The 19614-nt window shown below is 43.5% G+C and overlaps 1 protein-coding gene across 3 annotated transcripts in view; it reads right to left on the bottom strand.

Annotated features, from left to right (window-relative positions):
- LOC106576794 (TATA-binding protein-associated factor 172) overlaps positions 1-19614 on the bottom strand; it is a 71256-nt gene that overhangs the window by 7825 nt on the left and 43817 nt on the right. For all 3 annotated transcript variants that reach the window (XM_014154203.2, XM_045700725.1, XM_045700724.1), the window contains exons 25-28: positions 13237-13438; positions 12814-12962; positions 11896-12048; positions 4619-4740 (exon numbers count right to left, since the gene is read on the bottom strand). In XM_014154203.2, coding sequence (XP_014009678.2) covers positions 4619-4740; positions 11896-12048; positions 12814-12962; positions 13237-13438 — 626 coding nt within the window. The remainder of the gene's footprint in view (positions 1-4618; positions 4741-11895; positions 12049-12813; positions 12963-13236; positions 13439-19614) is intronic.

Here is a 19614-nt window from a genome sequence, read left to right on the forward strand (position 1 = left end):
CACACACACACACACACACACACGATTGGAGTTCAAAATCTAAAATTACACCTAGGTTTTTTTACCTTAACTGCCTGTGAATTAAAATGTGCAGCCAGATTCTCTCTCTATGCTGTGGCTCCAACAATAAGTGCCTCGGTCTTGTCCGGATTTAGCTGGAGAAAGTTGTGAGCCATCCAAGCATTTAAAATCACCAATAGTCTCATTTCTGTGGAGCTGAAATCCTCTGGTGACACAGAAATGTAAAGTTGTGTATCGTCTGAGTAGCAGTGGAAATCAATGCTGTGCTTGCCAAGGGGTAACATACAGTGCATTCGGAAAGTATTCAGACCCCTTGACTTTCACATTTTGTTACGTTAGTCTTATAATAAAAAAAAATAGGTTAAGAAATGTTTGCAAATGTACATAAGTATTCAGACCCTTTGCTATGAGACTTGAAATTAAGCTCAGGTGCATCCTGTTTCCATTGATCATCCTTGAGAGGTTTCTACAACTTGATTGGAGTCCACCTGTGGTAAATTCAATTGATTGGACATGATTTGGAAAGGCACAAACCTGTCTATATAAAGGTCCCACAGTTAATAGTGCATGTCAGAGCAAAAACCAAGCCATGAGGTCAAAGGAATTGTCCGTAGAGGTTCGAGACAGGATTGTGTTGAGGCACAGATCTGAGGAAGGGTACGAAAAACTTTCTGCAGCACTGAAGGTCTGCAAGAACACAGTAGCCTCCATCATTCTTAAATGGAAGAAGTTTAGATCCACCAAGACTCTTCCTAGAGCTGGCCACCCGGCTAAACTGAGCAATCGGGGGAGAAGGACCTTGGTCAGGGAAGTGACCAAGAACCCGATGGTCACTGACAGAGCTCCAGAGCTCCTCTGTGGAGATGGGAGAACCTTCCAGGAGGAGAAACCTCTCTGCAGTACTCCACCAAATCAGATTTTTATGGTAGAGATGGAAGCCACACCTCAGTAAAATGCACATGACAGCCCGCTTGGAGTTTGCCATCTGGTCTGATGAAACCAAGATTCAACTCTTTGGCCTGAATGCCAAGTGTCACGTCTGATGGAAACCTGCCACCATCCCTACGGTGAAGCATGGTGGTGGCAGCATCATGCTGTAGGGATGTTTTTCAGCGGCAGGGACTGGGAGACTAGTCAGGATCGAGGGAAAGATGAACGGAGCAAAGTACAGAGAGATCCTTGATGAAAACCTGCTCCAGAGCACGCAGACTGGTTCACCTTCCAACAGGACAACAACCCTAAGCACACAGCTAAGACAATGCAGGTGTAGTTCGGGACAAGTCTCGGAATGTCCTTGAGTGGCCCAGCCAGAACCCGATCGAACATCTCTGGAGGGACCGGAAAATAGCTGTGCAATAACGCTCCCCATCCAACCTAACAGAGCTTGAGAAGATCTGCAGAGAAGAATGGGAGAAACTCCCCAAATACAGGTGGCAAACTTGTAGAGCCATAACCAAAGTCTCGAGGTGGTCATCGCTGCCAAAGGTGCTTCAACAAAGTACTGAGTAAAGGGTCTGAATACTTGTGATATTTCAGTTTATTTTTCATAAATGTGCAAAAGTGTATAAAAAACTGTTTTTGCTTTGTCATTATGGGGTATTGTGTGTAGATTGAGACAAAAAAAAAACATCAATTTTAGAATAAGTCTGTAACCTAACAAAATGTAAAAGAGGTCAAGGATCTGAATACTTTCCGAATGCACTGTATATCAAACCTCGCATCAGGTCTTGCTTGACTGATACCCAGCCTAATGATTGGGATCTTATCTCTGAAATGTATCACATTTAATATGTGGAGGAAAGTTCAGACTTGCGGGGGAAGGATTTATCAGGCCATCAATGGCAGAGAACAACACTCGAATTACTCTGATTATTAGTGATCATGTCAGAAAAATTTACCCGTCTTGCATTTCTAATTGCCTTGTTATATATGCCAAGACGCGCTCTCAGAATATCCTAATTGACCAGCAACTGACTTTCTCCACTTCCGCTCTGCCTTTCTGCAATTTCTTATTAATTGATTTGTTTCCTGACTCATCCAATTGGCTCTGTTTGGATGTGGCCTTTTTTTTTAACCTTACAGGAGCTATGGCGTCAATGGTTGCCCTTAGTTTGCTATTAAAGTTAACTAAATCATCACAAGAGGAAGGCAGAATAGGTGATGGTGTGTTGTTCATACACTCAATAAAATCTGTAGCAACTTCAGAGGTAAGATAGGGTTTCTTAATAAGGTGTTCAGTATTACCCTGTGCAACGGGGAACAAGGTAGTAAAAAAAACACAGTGGAGATCAGATAAACCAACAGCAACAAAAGGATGTGTCAATAGAAAGCCCCTTGGTAATAACCAGGTTCAGAGCATGGCTGCAGTTATGGGTGGGTCCAGTGACATGTTGGATGAAGTCCATAGAACTCAAAAGATTCATGAATTCAATTGCCTTGGCGTCAATCCCTGTCAACATGAATATTAAAAAAAATGCCCAACAATGATTTTATCATAGTTCAAGGACAATAGTTCAATAGTTCAAAGAAATCAGAAAATAAAAAATGGGGCAGTACTTTGATGGCCAATGCAGGGTTATAACCAGCACTGGTGGCTGACATTTAAACAGTATAGCATAATGCTCAAAATACTTACAAAAGTCACCAAACGAAATAACCTTACAGCTGGGGGGGGGGGCCTTCAATAAGAGTAGAACTACAATCTGAAGGCAGCCATGTTTCAGTGAGAAACATGCAATCAATTTTGCGCTCCGTAATGAGGTCATTCACAAGAAAGGTTTTAACTAATGATTGCTCGAACATTTAAAAGCTCCATATTCAATGAGTGTGGGTCACTCGAGGTAACCAATGGAAAAACGACCAAATGATTAACATTACAACCAGGTTTTCTGAAAGTCTCCAATTTATCAGAATGGTAGACGACAGTTTGTATAAACTCACTAGAAGGCAGAGTTAGAGGAACATAAATTAGGTTACAATAACCATAGTGCCATTTCCACGGGAGTTGATATGGTTTCCAAGTCCCCCATTGCTTATTCTGACAGGGAGGACTGGAGCACTACCAGACCCTGTCCGTCAGTCTCTAAAACGGTTTGCCATTGTCCTGGAAATATTCCTATAACCCCTGCAGTTAGGGTGAAATCCAGTCTCTTAAAAAGTGCTGTTGCTCCCACAGCAAATCAAAGTTGTCACAAAAGGAGAGTTTAGGGCAACGAGTCGGCTGAAACGTTCCGAACCCCTTCGATAGCACTGGAGGGGGCCAGAGAAAATTATTCTCTTCCCTTTGCTAGCAAGGGTGTTACAATGTTTTGTGTAGTACTCCCTCAGATCGCCTAAAGCGAAGGTCGTTAAAACCTATGTCAATAATGGAGTAGTTGGCCAGAATTGTTTGGCAGGAGGGAGGTGATGTCATGGAAACAGGCTCCTGTGTGACAGTCGTTCCACAGACTGTAGGCAAGCCAAAATCTCTCACCATCGAGCTGCCCACAATGATGGTGGTTGTGATGGAATCTGATGGTTATTTATGGAAGAGGGGGAGCAGGATGGGACTGCCTCAGGCAGGGGGGATGGAGGCTTCGAGCCAGGCTAGCCTGATTCTTCTCACCAGCAACAGTGGATGGCGTCAGGAAAACCCCAGGAAGATGGCGGCAGGCCCGAGACCCTTCTGTCTTGAGTCAGCGACCTGCTGAACTGTGGTGGCCATGTGGGAGGGTGCCACTGGCTGTTGGTATATTCCCAGGATCCGTGTTGACTCCCGGGCTGGTAGGTCTGTATCAAGCAGGGGAAAGCTGTTTGATAGCTGAATCGGACATATGAAGGGTGGCCAGACTGCCTCCCCCGATCTTCTACGCCTTTGCGAGATCCAGTCGCCAATGGGCCGCAGAGTTGACCTTAATATCTCGCCGTTGGATTGGGACAGATCAACGCCGCCCGACTCAGACAGCTTTGCTATAGGAGGCATTTAAAAACAGATTCGGTTTGCCTGGGCTACAGTAAGAAAATAGGTCATCCGTTTGTCATAGCCGAAGGATCTCTTCCCTTAAGCTGCTTGGTGGCGGTGCATATAGGGCAGACCAATCCCTGTCCATTTGACAGCTCCACAATCTTATGATTGTGTGGAAATCAAAACACCTAAAGCATTTGTGCCCAGCCGTGGGAAAAAAAAACATTGGTGGGCTTGCACTGCTAGCGTTAGCCTACTCTGTTTTCATGACGGCTAGCAGCTAACTGCTACTTAAGAGGATTCCGGGACCCAAACCTGCAGTCCCAGCCGTATTGCTTTAAATCTTTTTAATGTATTTTTATCTTATTAACACTTTGTTCTAGCTAGCTATTTGTGTAGGTAGCTATCAAGTAAACACAATGAATTCAATAAAACTTGAAAAAATATTTGATGAAAACTATTTAATAAAAAATAAACCAAGTGTAGACAGTACACTGTTCTGATGACGTCTGGTAACCACATATGATATAGCAATCTGATGCCCGACTGCACAGTCCATGACATGGCATGCAACCGTTGATTGATGCATGCAGTGCAACTGCAATATAGTCGGCCTGGAACACGACCAGTTTGTGTGGTCATGCAGTTAAGTACCTGAGGTAGTGGTCCCCAGCAAGGATGCAGATGGACTGCAGGGTCTTGCCCAGGCCCATGTCGTCACACAGGATACCATGTAGCTTGTACTTATTCAGGAAGGACAGCCAGTTCACTCCGTCCTGGAAAGATCAAAGTTTTTGAAACGGTCCATCAAATTAGTCATTTTAATAACCTTGTCAAACACATTCTGCATACTAGCTATGGCAGGGAGGGACAATGATGTGACTCAATGAGCTGTTGCACTGCATTTTATGGCACACCTTGTGAAGTGATGAGTGAAAGAATTCATACAAACATTGTCACTGTGCTGATATTTTGCGTATGACTACATCACAGGCAGAATCACTGATCTACAAATCACTTTTCCATTAGAGAGATGGATGTTGGGCACAAAGCCCATCCATTCCACCGCTTTAAAATGTGTGTTCTGTCCAAAAGCCATTTGTCAGCAGCAGCTGCCCTCCCTGCTACATTTAAAGCAAACCCTATTTGTAGAGGCTGGCAGAAAATAATGAGACGGAAGATAAAGTGGAAAGTGCTGAATTGCTTGCAGAGTTATTTAACTAGTTAGAGACAAGGCCATCCCTCATCTTTTAGTCTTGGAGCATATCTGAGGAGTAGTGGATCACACACACACACACACACACACACACACACACACACACACACACACACACACTCCAACCCTGTTCCTTGAGAGCTACAGTTCTGTAGATTTTTCACTCCAACCCTAATCTACCGCAGCTGAATGCTTCTTGATTAGAGTTGAATCAAGAGTTATTCAGCCATGGCATTGTAAACATTCTTGTTTGATGAGTTAGCTGCTAGCTAACGTTAGCATAACAGCTACTTCTGTGCAAATTACGTTTTTTTTTGCTGTCATCTAAAGAAATGCCCTTGGAATGCGTTTATGGTTGAACTTTCTGTCCATTTTCCTCCGAAACTGCATGCATAATGGATGTTTAAGCACCACAAGAGACAGCAGCAAGCAGTTGTTGTAGAGTAGTCTGAGACCGAGAGCACACTACGGTTGTCACTAATTACCACAGCCACAGTCAAAATTGGCTATACCATAAAAATGTAGGAAAACAAAAATGTGCTTTTTGGTCTTAATTTAAGGTTAGGCATAAGGTTAGCAGTGTGGTTAAGGTTAAAATCAGATTTAATAGCCACCAAAAAATATAACTAAACCAAGATACACCAGAGCCTGTCGTTTCCAATTGGAACAAACGAATCGTAGTGGGCAGAACAAGCAAGGAGGTGGGCAGAGCCAAGCACGAGCTAGCGAGATCCTATTATCTAGCATGCGTCTGCATATTTCCGTTGGGGAACACCTCTGAAGTGCGCAATAACTCAATTCGCCTTTGCACTTCTAAACAACGTGATTTTTTGAAAAGGGCAAAGTCTACAAAAGAAATCTAAAAAAAATAAAAATAATCAGTCCACTCCGTTCATAAACAGATTCTAGTTTTGGGAACAGAAAACTATTGAACTATTAAAACTATTATCAATTGAAATGTTTCATTGATGAGACAATGTGCAGAACGTCGGCCAAAATCAATCTCCTCCAACTGCCGGCCAGTGGGCTTCCTCTCACCACCATATATTTGGTAGTGAGTGGAAACGCCAAGCGGATGCTTCACATTTATACATCCGGCGAATGATCTGTCTCATTGTTCCATCTGTGGATTAGCCATAATTATTACTTTGTGCTTGTGGTAACTACTGACAACCGCACAGCAGAGCGCAGCATTGTGCTTCACATTTCAAAGGTTAACTGTGATTAACGCGTTCACTTTGACAGCCCTTACAATAATAATTCATTTGACTTTAGTGTATGGTAAATCTATTGATGAACTGGGTAAATCAAGATCTTGCTTAGGCCTACTTACAATACAGGGGAAAGCATATTCAATGAATGCATGCATTGAGCTACTGAGCTTGTTTTGGCAAATGTCAGTGTTTGAGTGTTTGTCATCTGTAACATATGGAATTGTTTTAAGATGTTCATACCATGGATCATTTAGCTATTGATTTTGAATTTTAGGACCCCTTTCGGTATACATTTTTTTTAAATAAAATATTGAATTTGGCCTACAACTATAGCCCATAGAAACATAGAATAACACATTCCTAAAACGGCAAAGACAGTAAAAAAAATTACACATAAGGAATACGATTTAAGTGTCTGTCCTAAGAAAGCTCAGGAAATGTGTGTTTTTGGACATATTTAACCCCTTATTTTTGTTGGCACAAAACTACCTTCGTTTGTTTGTATGGGTTACCTTCAGACGAGTCCTGTGAAACTTGTGGGGGTCATAGAGCAAAACAGAGAACCCCATCATGTTCGTGAGAGTCTTCCCTTTCCATAGAGTCAAACCGTTCGGACGCTACAGACGTTTGTGAGAATACCGATTTTCAGGATGTCTGACAAACACCGCTGTAGCTCTGCCACCTTCCACCGCAGTTGCTGAAGGCCAACATCCCTAGCTCAAATATACATCTAGCTTAACCTGTTGGGTCTAGGGGGCAGCATTTGCACGTCTGGATAAAAAAAATGTACCCGATTTAATCTGGTTACTAATCCTACCCAGTAACTAGAATATGCATATACTTATTATATATGGATAGAAAACACTCTAAAGTTTCCAAAACTGTTTGAATGGTGTCTGTGAGTATAACAGAACTCATTTGGCAGGCAAAACCCTGAGACATTTTCTGACAGGAAGTGGATACCTGATGTGTTGTATTGACTTTAAACCTATCCCATTGAAAAACACAGGGGTTTAGGAATATTTTGGCACTTCCTATTGCTTCCACTAGATGTCACCAGCCTTTACAAAGTGTTTTGAGTCTTCTGGAGGGAGATCTGACCGAACAAGAGCCATGGAACGATGATGTCCCATTAGACACCTGGCGCGCTAGTTCATGTTGGGTACCCTCGTTCCAATACGTTATAAAAGAGTATGCATTCGTCCACCTTGAATATTATTCATGTTCTGGTTAAAAAAGGCCCTAATGATTTATGCTATACAACGTTTGACATGTTTGAACGAACGGAAATATATTTTTTCCCCTCGTTCATGACGAGAAGTCCGGCTGGCTTACATCATGTGCTAACGAGACGGAGATTTTTGGACATAAATGATGAGCTTTTTTGAACAAAACTACATTCGTTATGGACCTGTGATACCTGGAAGTGACATCTGATGAAGAGAATCAAAGGTAATGGATTATTTACATAGTATTTTCGATTTTAGATCTCCCCAACATGACGTCTAGTCTGTATCGCAACGCGTATTTTTCTGGGCGCAGTGCTCAGATTATTGCAAAGTGTGATTTCCCAGTAAGGTTATTTTTAAATCTGGCAAGTTGATTGCGTTCAAGAGATGTAAATCTATAATTCTTTAAATGACAATATAATATTTTACCAATGTTTTCTAATTTTAATTATTTCATTTGTTACGCTGACTTGACTGCCGGTTATTGGAGGGAAACGATTTCCTCAACATCAATGCCATAGTAAAACGCTGTTTTTGGATATAAATATGAACTTGATAGAACTAAAAATGCATGCATTGTCTAACATAATGTCCTAGGAGTGTCATCTGATGGAGATTGTAAAAGGTTAGTGCATCATTTTAGCTGGTTTTATGGTTTTGGTGACCCTGTCTTTGACTTGACAAAACATTACACACAACTCTTGTAAATGTACTGTCCTAACATACTCTAAATTTATGCTTTCGCCGTAAAACCTTTTTGAAATCGTAAAACGTGGTTAGATTAAGGAGATGTTTATCTTTCAAATGGTGTAAAATAGTTGTATTTTTGAAAAATTTGAATTTTGACATTTATTTGGATTCAAATTTGCCGCTCTTGAAATGCACCTGCTGTTGATGGAGTGCACCACGGGTGGCACGCTAGCGTCCCACCTAGCCCCAAGAGGTTAAAATTGATGGATTTTGATTGGGATTTTTATTATAATATTACTTAGATTGACGCACAGCTGCGTCAATAGACTCAAGGATATATATATATATATATATATATATATATATATATATATATATATATATATATATATATATATATATATATATATATACACACAAATGTTATATATTTTTTAAATCGGCCTATAGGTGCATTTGCGTAATTTCGTGTGATTAAATTGGTGTCAGAATTGAACAAATCCCGTCAGTCAAACACGAACAGTGTTGGATCCGACCGGAATTATTATTTTGACAAAAATTGTAAAGTACAGTAAGTTTAGAGTTAGAAGGTAGCTTGAGCTGTGAGCAAGCCAGAGTGGAGACTTGCTGCTAGGCAACAAGCCAGAGCGGAGACTTGCTGCTAGGCAACAAGCCAGAGCGGAGACTTGCTGCTAGGCAACAAGCCAGAGCGTAGACTTGCTGCTAGGCAACAAGCCAGAGCGGAGACTTGCTGCTAGGCAACAAGCCAGAGCGGAGACTTCTGCTAGGCAACAAGCCAGAGCGGAGACTTGCTGCTAGGCAACAAGCCAGAGCGGAGACTTGCTGCTAGGCAACAAGCCAGAGCGGAGACTTGCTGCTAGGCAACAAGCCAGAGCGGAGACTTGCTGCTAGGCAACAAGCCAGAGCGGAGACTTGCTGCTAGGCAACAAGCCAGAGCGGAGACTTGCTGCTAGGCAACAAGCCAGAGCGGAGACTTGCTGCTAGGCAACAAGCCAGAGCGGAGACTTGCTGCTAGGCAACAAGCCAGAGCGGAGACTTGCTGCTAGGCAACTCAGACGCAGGCTGAAGAAGCGGAGCAGAGACAGAAAGGAGGAGCATGCAACAGCTAACAGCTAAGCTAGCGACCCAAAACGTGTCAGCATTTCTCTATTGGTTTTCATAGCCACCTTCTTTCGTTGTCCAGAAGCCAAAGGCAAAATCCTAGTCATATTAACCCATCCTAGTTGTTGCATATTTAGATGTCCCCTCTTTCTAAGTCAACGGAGATGTTTCTCTTAAACCACTCCATCAGGTGCATCTTTTAGAACAATGTTTTCCAGCAAATTGTATGCCGTACATGGTCTGCTTTATTACAGTAGTTATAATATGAGACGATCGGCTCGCTATTGTCGCATGTTTTTAAAGCTTTTAATGACAAATTTCCATTCCTTGTACCCATGCTAGGGTGTTAGGTCACGTGACAATCTTGACCGAGGATTCTGCTGTTTGACTCGGGTGCGCACTTTCTAAATCATAAAAATGTTGGCACATTCCTTAACATGTTGTGAATAATGTGTAAATGTCAATTTTGTCTGATAAACCGCTCATGAGCATGTCTCTGATATCGGGGAGCGCACAATCAGTGGGGCCAGAGCGGCTTTACGCGTCTTCCGACAACTTTTCGCTGGAAGTGAGAAAGCTAAAAAAAACCGAGTGAGAAGTTAAGTAAGCTTTTATCTACACTGTTCGACCATATACATCTGACGAAACGCAAAAAAAAATGTTATATATATCACTACACAAATCAAATTCTTGGGAACATTTTGCTATGCTGCTGTCAAGATTTCATGCAATCTTACAATCTCACCTTTGCTAGAGTAGCTATCAGGAAGGTTAGCCGCCACCGCAGACGGTTTTAGAGCAGGTGGGCACAAGAAAAATAAGAGAATATTGAGTCAAATTACATAAGTGTCTGTTAGAAGCACACTAAAACCCTAAAGTATTACTTCTGGTTAGTAATGTAGCATATGTGTGTGACTAATTGTATTAGTAGGCCAAAATAAATAACTTAAGTGGAAAAAGCCTAATTGGTCAATGATTTATTGCATACAACAGGAAATGTATACAGTACAGGTGCATACCGTAAAACTTCAATTAATAGCCCAGGCTTTTATTTGCTTCAATCACTGGACACAACAGGCACTTCGATACAGACTTCTATTTCCTTAATGCACAAAGCTTTGTTCATTTGCATAGTTCATTGTTTATTTCTAGCTTTTTAATAAATTCCTTAATTTCCTGCACTAATGTGTTATCCTTTACATCCTTTTTTTTTTTATTAAGACAAACTTCCTTGACAGAATTATTATCCTCTGACTGCATTTTTCGGCAGTTCTTACTTTCACCACTAGATGGCGATCGGCCAATTTCTTGGGGTCTGTACTCACGAAGTTCAATTTTTGTGCTTGCCAGTTAGCTATCATCCAATAGCTAGCAGTTACTTACTGGCGATAAAAACAGCTGATTGCCATAATTCAGTAATGACTTGGAAAGGTTATATAATGTGACACATCAAACCTCGTAAACAAGTCACGGTAACCTCGTAAACAATACATTTTTTACAGGGCGTTTATTTAAAACAGGCATTTATATTGCTGAAATGTGTGCCATTGCCCGGCTACTAAAAATAGGACAAGTGGCTATATGAGACTCAGTGTTTAATTGAAGTTTTACGGTATGTATACATATTTAATTCTATTTCATTTTAACATGCTCATATTATTGTATAACCCTTGAAAATGTCATGTTGATAGGACTTTCCTATCTTGAGATATTTGAGTTTGTTTATTAATCCGAGTCCACTTGTGTCATTATGGAAAAGGCTCTGCCATTGACCGGTGCATTATCTCCTGTGACCTTTTGACACAGAATTCGTACACACAAATTGTAATATCTCAGCAATGGTAAGGCCTACAGACATGAAACAAAGTGCACTGTGCTTCAGAGTTGTATCATGTGGTATGCTCAGTTCAGCAATGTTATTTTACACCCTACCCATGCATAGTACTTTCCTTCAACTAATTTTACTGTTTGGATGAATTTAACTGTTTGTTAACCGATTAATGGGGGTTGGTTAGTCGGCTGCAAAAATTACTGATATTTCCATCCCTACTTTAGCTGTAAGCTAGCTAGCAAAGTGAGCTTTCTGTGAATGCTGAACGTTATCTTGCAAGCTATAAGTCTTTGTGCCGTAGCCTGTATGGACATTCTTTTGCCGAACAGGAAATTCATTTAGGGTTCAACATTTTTACATTATTCAAGTCTGATAAATGATGTGCAGCAAGATGCAGCCTATAGGCTCCTTGAGGAAAGGTAGCTTGCAGCAGCTTGACACAATAGGCACAGTGCGCTCACGCTATAAAGGCGATCTCGGCTGCACCTATAGTCAAGGGCTGTTAGCCGATAGATTATGAAAATGGCTAATATTGGCCCGACCAATTGTTGGTAGAATTCTAACACCCACAAAATGCAAATGCGCACATAAACACACATAAAACAAAAAAAGGCCATGTAAACACACACCTGCTGATACTTGCGGAGCTCAGCCTTGATGGGCACAGGGATCTTGTAGTTCTCCAACTTCCTGCTGTCCAGCAGCTGTTCCATGAAGTGACGCTCTCTGGCCTTCTGGCGAATCAGATCATCTGACATGGTGGGAGGATCCGGGATACCTGCCTAAGTTAAAAAATAATAATAAAAAGGCAGACTCAAAACCCTTTTCACACCACTAACATGAACCAAGCCCAGCTGTACTTTGCTGACCTGGTTTCACATCCACCACAGTTGCTGGAACCTTGCTGGAAATAATGAAAAAATTTAATATCTGAGCGCATTACAATTGGGGTCAGCATGACAGTGTGAAAAGGGTGTAAGATATCCAAACAAACATTACCAGGTGCAAAAGCCAAGCCTCCAACATTTTCTATATGTCTCTGTATGGGAGGTCATTCGGCTGACATTGATCTCTCCCGATTCTGCAGTGCACCTGATTCATTACTCCCACTTAATCTCTCTGATTGAAGTGAACCAATGAACTGACAACACTTAACCGCTGACAGATGTCAATGTCGCCATGAAATAAAAATGCCCAACTTCATTAGAGCACACACACACACACACCCTCACACACACACATCCTCCAAATGACAATCACATAAAATATTCATCATAGGAAAATAGTGAGATACTGCCCTCTATTGGGCAAAAGGCAAATAACCATATTGCACAGTAGGAAGAAACACCGCAGATAGCTTGTATATGGCAGATCTAGCGAGTGTTTGAAATCGACTACACTGTAGTCGGACTGCGCAGAATCACAGATCTACAAATGACCTGGCATCCCAAAAAAAGTCTAAATAACTACTCCCAAATAACTACTTGCTCAAACAAACCTCCTTAAAACATACTGCCTGTGCTGTATTGTTCGGTGTGTGTGTTTACCTCCAGTGGTAGCAGGCGGATGAGGGTGGCGAAGCACTGCGTGGCCATGAAACGGACGCTGTCACTGGGGTCACTCATGCGGCCCAGCACCGGCACCACCAGCAGCACAATGTATGGCACGATGTCCACATCCAACTGCTCCATCACACCTGAGGGGCCAAGGGGTCAAGGACAACCAACCACAAGACACCCACTCCCCTAATTTCTTTATTACACCCATTCTTTCAGTTACGTCAGGTCTTGTGGGGTTTTGGGTTCAATTCATGCTGGGGTCACATATACAAAAATAATTATGCATGCACTCAATATACTGTTGGATAAAAGAGTCTGCCACATGGCATGTCATTTTTCTATCTTATATAAAAACCATTGGTTGGTTGCCCATACACGGGAACATGTCTGACTGACACGTATGAAGGATACAGGCCATGGCCTCGATGGCCCCCTCCTGCTTAGTGCCATCCTCAATGCACCCCAGCCAGGGCAGCACACGTTCCAGGAACAGGTGCATGGTCTCCATGGTAGCGATCTTACTGAGCACACCAACGCATCGCGCCGCCATGTGACGCACGGCCGTGTACGGGTGCTGCAGACAGGTGAACAGGTGGGGCAGGTGCTCCAACAACTGAAACACAGAGGGGAAGAACTTCAGACAGACAATACAGTAAAGGCGGTATTTTGAGACGTTACGCTCCAACATCAAAGTTCGTCTGATGATTTCATGTCAAAGTCCTCTGTTGAGATAAACACACGTCCCAGAACGCAAGGTGGTGTTTTGGATTGTGGCAAGTGATGTACATGCCACAATTCAAAACACCACCACGCAATTTACAGATACTGGTGCTCACTTTCACCATTCATTTTGGCTTGAGGCAAGCAGTGCCTTTGGAAAGTATTCAGTCCCCTTGACTTTTCCCCATTTTGTTACATTACAGCCTTATTCTAAAATGGATTAAACCCCCCCAAAAATCCTCAGTAATCTACACACAATACCCCATAATGACAAAGCGTAAACAGGTTTTGAAATTTTTGCAAATGAATAAAAAAAACAAATACCTTATTTACATTAGTATTTAGACCATTTGCTATGAGACATAAAATTCAGTTCAGGTGCATCCCGTTTCCATTGTTCATCCTTGAGATGTTTCTACAACTTCATTGAGGTCCATTTGTGGAAAATTCTGATTGGACATGATTTGGAAAAGGCACACACCTGTCTATAAGTCCCACAGTTGACAGTGCATGTCAGAGCAAAATCCAAGCTACGAGGTCCGTAGAGCTCCGAGACAGGATTGTGTCGAGGAACAGATCTGGGGAAGGGTACCAACAAAAATGTGTGCGGCATTGAATGTCCCCAAGAACACAGTGGCCTCCATCATTCTTAAATGGAAGAAGTTTGGAACTACCAAGACTCTTCCTAGAGCTGGCTATCCGGCCAAACTGAACAATCGGGGAGAAGGGCCTAAGTCAGGGAGGTGACCAAGAACCCGATGGTCACTCTGACAGATCCAGAGTTCCTCTGTGGAGATGGGAGAACCTTCCAGAAGGACAACCATCTCTGCAGCACTCCACCAATCAGGCCTTTATGTTAGAGATGGAAGCCACTCCTCAGTAAAAGGCACATGACAGCCCGCTTTGAGTTTGCCAAAAGGCACCTAAAGGACTCTCAGACCATGAGAAACCAGATTCTCTGGTCTGATGAAACCAAGACTGAATTCTTTGGCCTGAATGCCAAGCGTCACGTCTGGAGGAAACCTGGCACCATCCCTATGGTGAAGCACGGTGGTGGATGCATCATGCTGTGGAGATGTTTTTCAGTGGTAGGTACTGGGAGACTAGTCAGGACCGACGCAAAGCTGAACAGAGCAAAGTACAGAGATCCTTGATGAAAACCTGCTCCAGAGTGCTCAGGACTTTAGACTGGGGCGATGGTTTCCTCTTCCAACAGGACAACAACCCTAAGCACACAGCCAAGACAACGCAGGAGTTGCTTCGGGACAAGTCTCAATGTCCTTGAGTGGCCCAGCCAGAGCCCGGACTTGAACCCGATCGAACATCTCTGTTGACTTGAAAATAGATGTGCAGCAACGCTCTCCAACAAACCTGAGAGCTTGATAGGATCTGCAGAGAAGAATGGGAGAAAGTCCCGAAATACAGGTGTGCCAAGCTTGTAGCGTTACACCCAAGAAGACTCGAGGCTGTAATCGCTACCAAAGGTGCTTAACAAAGTACTGAGTAAAGGGTCTGCTACGCCATCTAGAATCCAAGACGGCGTAGCAGCTGGACATGTGTATTTGTCTTTGTCTTATCCCGTGTAAATAGCTGGTCTTTTTCGTATATATCTTATTCTCACTTTCTATCTACGAACTAAATATACTTTCCTGCAACCCGCCTCACCCAATGTGGTACGGATCTGCTATTTTTATTCCATATAACTGGAACTATCAGGAGATAGCAGCTAACTAGCTACTAGTCTTTGTTAGCCACGGCTAGCGGTCTTCACCTTTTTCCTCGGTCACCAGCCAGCCACCGGCCAGCCTTAGCACGGACAACACCTGCCAGTCTGCACAGTGCGATATCAACCCAGAGCATATCGGACTGCTTTCGTCTACCATATCACCGGATTCCTGCCACTCTGAATCATTACACCGGATCATCACAGCTAGCTAGCTGCAAATGAGTTGCTACTGTTAGCTAACGCGTCTGTCCCGAAGCAAGCACTAGCTAGCCTTGAACTAGCCTCGAGCTAGGCCCATATACCAGTTAATTCTAGGGCTACAATACCTCCTTTGCCAACTGGCCTGGACCCTTTTTTGTCGACACAGTGCCCCGCCGATCCATCACGACTGGACTGCCGACGTGACTGCCCGATGTGGTCTCAACAGGCTATTCTGTTACGATTTCGCCGAAGACCCATCTACTAGCCCCGGCCTGCTAGATTTTCTGAACGCTGTGTCCCCTGCTCACCTAGCGTAGTAGTGACTACTGAACAGCACCCTGACTCACCTATTTCTGCTCTTTTGAACCTATGATCACTCGGCTACACAGCTGATTCCCCCTGGACTGTTTCAATAACACGGTACCTAATTTTGTTTACCTGTCGGCCCCAGCCTCGAACTCAGGTCCTGTATGTACCTAACTGATCCGCTCTGCCCATTTCATCTCCATTTACCCATTGTTGTCTTAGCTCTCCTGATCAACACCTGTGATTGCTTTATGCCTCTCTCGAATGTCAATATGCCTTGTCTACTGCTGTTTTGGCTAGTTCTTATTGTTTTATTTCACTGTAGAGCCCTCATTACTGCTCAAAATGCCTTAGATAGCTCTTTTGTCCCACCCCACACACATGAGGAGACCTCACCTGGCTTAACTGGTGCCTCCAGAGACGAAACCTCTCTCATCGCCACTCAACGCCTAGGTTTACCTCCACTGCACTCACATCCTACCATACCTTTGTCTGTACATTATGCCCTGAATCAATTCTACCACGCCAAGAAATCTGCTCCTTTTATTCTCTGTCCCCAACGCACTAGACGACTAGTTCTTATAGCCTTTAGCCGTACCCTTATCCTATTGCTCCTCTGGTGATGTAGAGGTTAACCCAGGCCCTGTAGCCCCCAGTTCCAATCCTATTCCCCAGGCGCTATCATTTGTTGACTTCTGTAACCGTAAAAGCCTTGGTTTCATGCATGTTAACATCAGAAGCCTCCTCCCTAAGTTAGTTTTTTTCACTGCTTTAGCACACTCTGTCAACCCTGATGTCCTAACCGTGTCTGAATCCTGGCTTAGGAAGGCCACCAAAAAATCTGAAATTTCCATCCCCAACGTCAACATTTTCCGGCAAGATTGAACTGCCAAAGAGGGTGGAATAGCAATCTACTGCAGAGATAACTGTGCAGGCTATGTCATGCTATCCAGGTCTGTGCCCAAACAGTTCGAGCTTTTACTTTTAAAAATCCACCTTTCCAGAAATAAGTCTCTCACTGTTGCCCCTTGTTATAGACCCCCCTCAGCTGTGCCCTGGTCACCATATGTGAATTACTTGCACCCCATTTATCTTCAGAGTTTGTACTGTTAGGTGACCTAAACTGGGACATGCTTAACACCCCAGCCGTCCTACAATCTAAGATAGATGCCCTCAATCTCACACAAATTATCAAGAAACCTACCAGGTACAACCCTAAATCCGTAAACACGGGCACTCTCAGATATCATCCTGACCAACCTGCCCTCCAAATACACCTCTACCGTCTTCAACCAGGATCTCAGCGATCACTGCCTCATTGCCTGCGTCCATAATGGGTCCGTGGTCAAACGACCACCCCTCATCACTATCAAACGCTCCCTAAAACACTTCAGCGAGCAGGCCTTTCTAATCGACCTGGCCCGGGTATATTCGAAGGATATTGACCTCATTCCGTCAGTAGAGTATACCTGGTTATTCTTTAAAAGTGCTTTCCTCACCATCTTAAATAAGCATGCCCCATTCAACAACATGTAGAACTAAGAACAGATATAGCCCTCGGTTCACTCCAAACCTGACTGCCCTTGACCAGCACAAAAACATCCTGTGGCGTACTGCATTAGCATCGAACAGCCCCCGCGATATGCAACTTTTCAGGGAAGTTAGGAACCAATATACACAGGCAGTTAAGAAAGCAAAGGCTAGCTTTTTCAAACAGAAATTTGCATCCTGTAGCACAAACTCCAAAAAGTTCTGGGACACTAAAGTCCATGGAGAATAAGAGCACCTCCTGCCAGCTGCCCACTGCACTGAGGCATGGAAACACTGTCACCACCGATAAATCTACGATAATCGAGAATTTCAATAAGCATTTTTCCACGGCTGGCCATGCTTTCCACCTGGCTACCCCTACCCTGGTCAACAGCTCTGCACCCCCCACAGCAACTTGCCCAAGCCTCCCCATTTCTCCTTCACCCAAATCCAGATAGCTGATGTTCTGAAAGAGCTGCAAAATCTGGACCCCTACAAATCAGCTGGGTTAGACAATCTGGACCCTCTCTTTCTAAAATTATCTGCCGCAATTCTTGCAACCCCTATTACTAGCCTGTTCAACCTCTCTTTCGTATTGTCTGAGATCCCTAAAGACTGGAAAGCTGCCACAGTCATCCCCTTCTTCAAAGGGGGAGACACTCTAGACCCAAACTGCTACAGACCTATATCTATCCTACCCTGCCTTTCTAAGGTCATCGAAAGCCAAGTTAACAAACAGATTACCGACCATTTCGAATCCCACCGTACCTTCTCCGCTATGCAATCTGGTTTCCGAGCTGGTCATGGGTGCACCTCAGCAATGCTCAAGGTCCTAAACGATATCATATCCGCCATCGATAAAAGACAATACTGTGCAGCCGTCTTCATCGACCTGACCAAGGCTTTTGACTCTGTCAATCACCACATTCTTATTGGCAGACTCAACAGCCTTGGTTTCTCAAATGACTGCCTCGCCTGGTTCACCAACTACTTCTCAGTAAGAGTTCAGTATGTCAAATCGGAGGGCATGTTGTCCGGACCTCTAGCAGTCATTATGGGGGTGCCACAGGATTAAATTCTTGGGCTGACTCTCTTCTCTGTATACATCAATGATGTCGTTCTTGCTGCTGGTGATTCTCTGATCCACCTCTACGCAGACGACACCATTCTGTATACTTCTGGCCCTTCTTTGGACACTGTGTTAACAAACCTCCAGACGAGCTTCAATGCCATACAACACTCCTTCTGTGGCCTCCAACTTCTCTTAAATGCAAGTAAAACTAAATGCATGCTCTTCAACCGATCGCTGCCCGCACCCGCCCGCCCATCTAGCGTCACTACTTTGGACGGTTCTTACTTAGAATATGTGGATAACTACAAATAGCTAGGTGTCTGGTTAGACTGTAAACTCTCCTTCCAGACTCACATTAAGCATCTCCAATCCAAAATTAAATCTAGAATCGGCTTCCTATTTCGCAACAAAGCAACCTTTACTCATGCTGCCAAACATACCCTCATAAAACTGACTATCCTACCGATCCTTGACTTCGGCGATGTCATTTACAAAATAGTCTCCAACACTCTACTCAACAAATTGGATGTAGTCTATCACAGTGCCATCCGTTTTGTCACCAAAGCCCCATATACCACCCACCACTGAGACCTGTATGCTCTCATTGGCTGGCCCTCGCTTCATATTCGTCACCAAACCCACTGGCTCCAGGTCATCTATAAGTCTTTGCTAAGTAAAGCCCCGCCTTATCTCAGCTCACTGGTCACCATAGCAGCACCCACCCGTAGCACGCGCTCCAGCAGGTATATTTCACTGGTCATCCCCAAAGCCAACTCCTCCTTTGGCCAACTTTCCTTCCAGTTCTCTGCTGCCAATGACTGGAACGAATTGCAAAACTAACTGAAGCTGGAGACTCATATCTCCCTCACTAACTTTAAGCACCAGCTGTCAGAGCAGCTTACCGATCATTGCACCTGTACACAGCCCATCTGTAAATAGCCCACCCAACTACCTCATCCCCATATTGTTATTTATTTTTTTGCTCCTTTGCACCCCAGTATCTCTACTTGCACATCATCTTCTGCACATCTATCACTCCAGGGTTTAATTGCTAAATTGTAATTATTTTGCCACTATGGCCTATTTATTTCCTTACCTCCCTAATCTTACTACATTTGCACTAACTGTATATAGATTTTTCTATTGTGTCATTGACTCTACGTTTGTTTATCCCATGTGTAACTCTGTGTTGTTTGTGTCTCACTGCTTTGCTTTATCTTGGCCAGGTCGCAGT

The sequence above is a fragment of the Salmo salar genome, chromosome ssa18, assembly GCF_905237065.1.
Source record: "Salmo salar chromosome ssa18, Ssal_v3.1, whole genome shotgun sequence".
Lineage (NCBI taxonomy): Eukaryota > Metazoa > Chordata > Actinopteri > Salmoniformes > Salmonidae > Salmo > Salmo salar.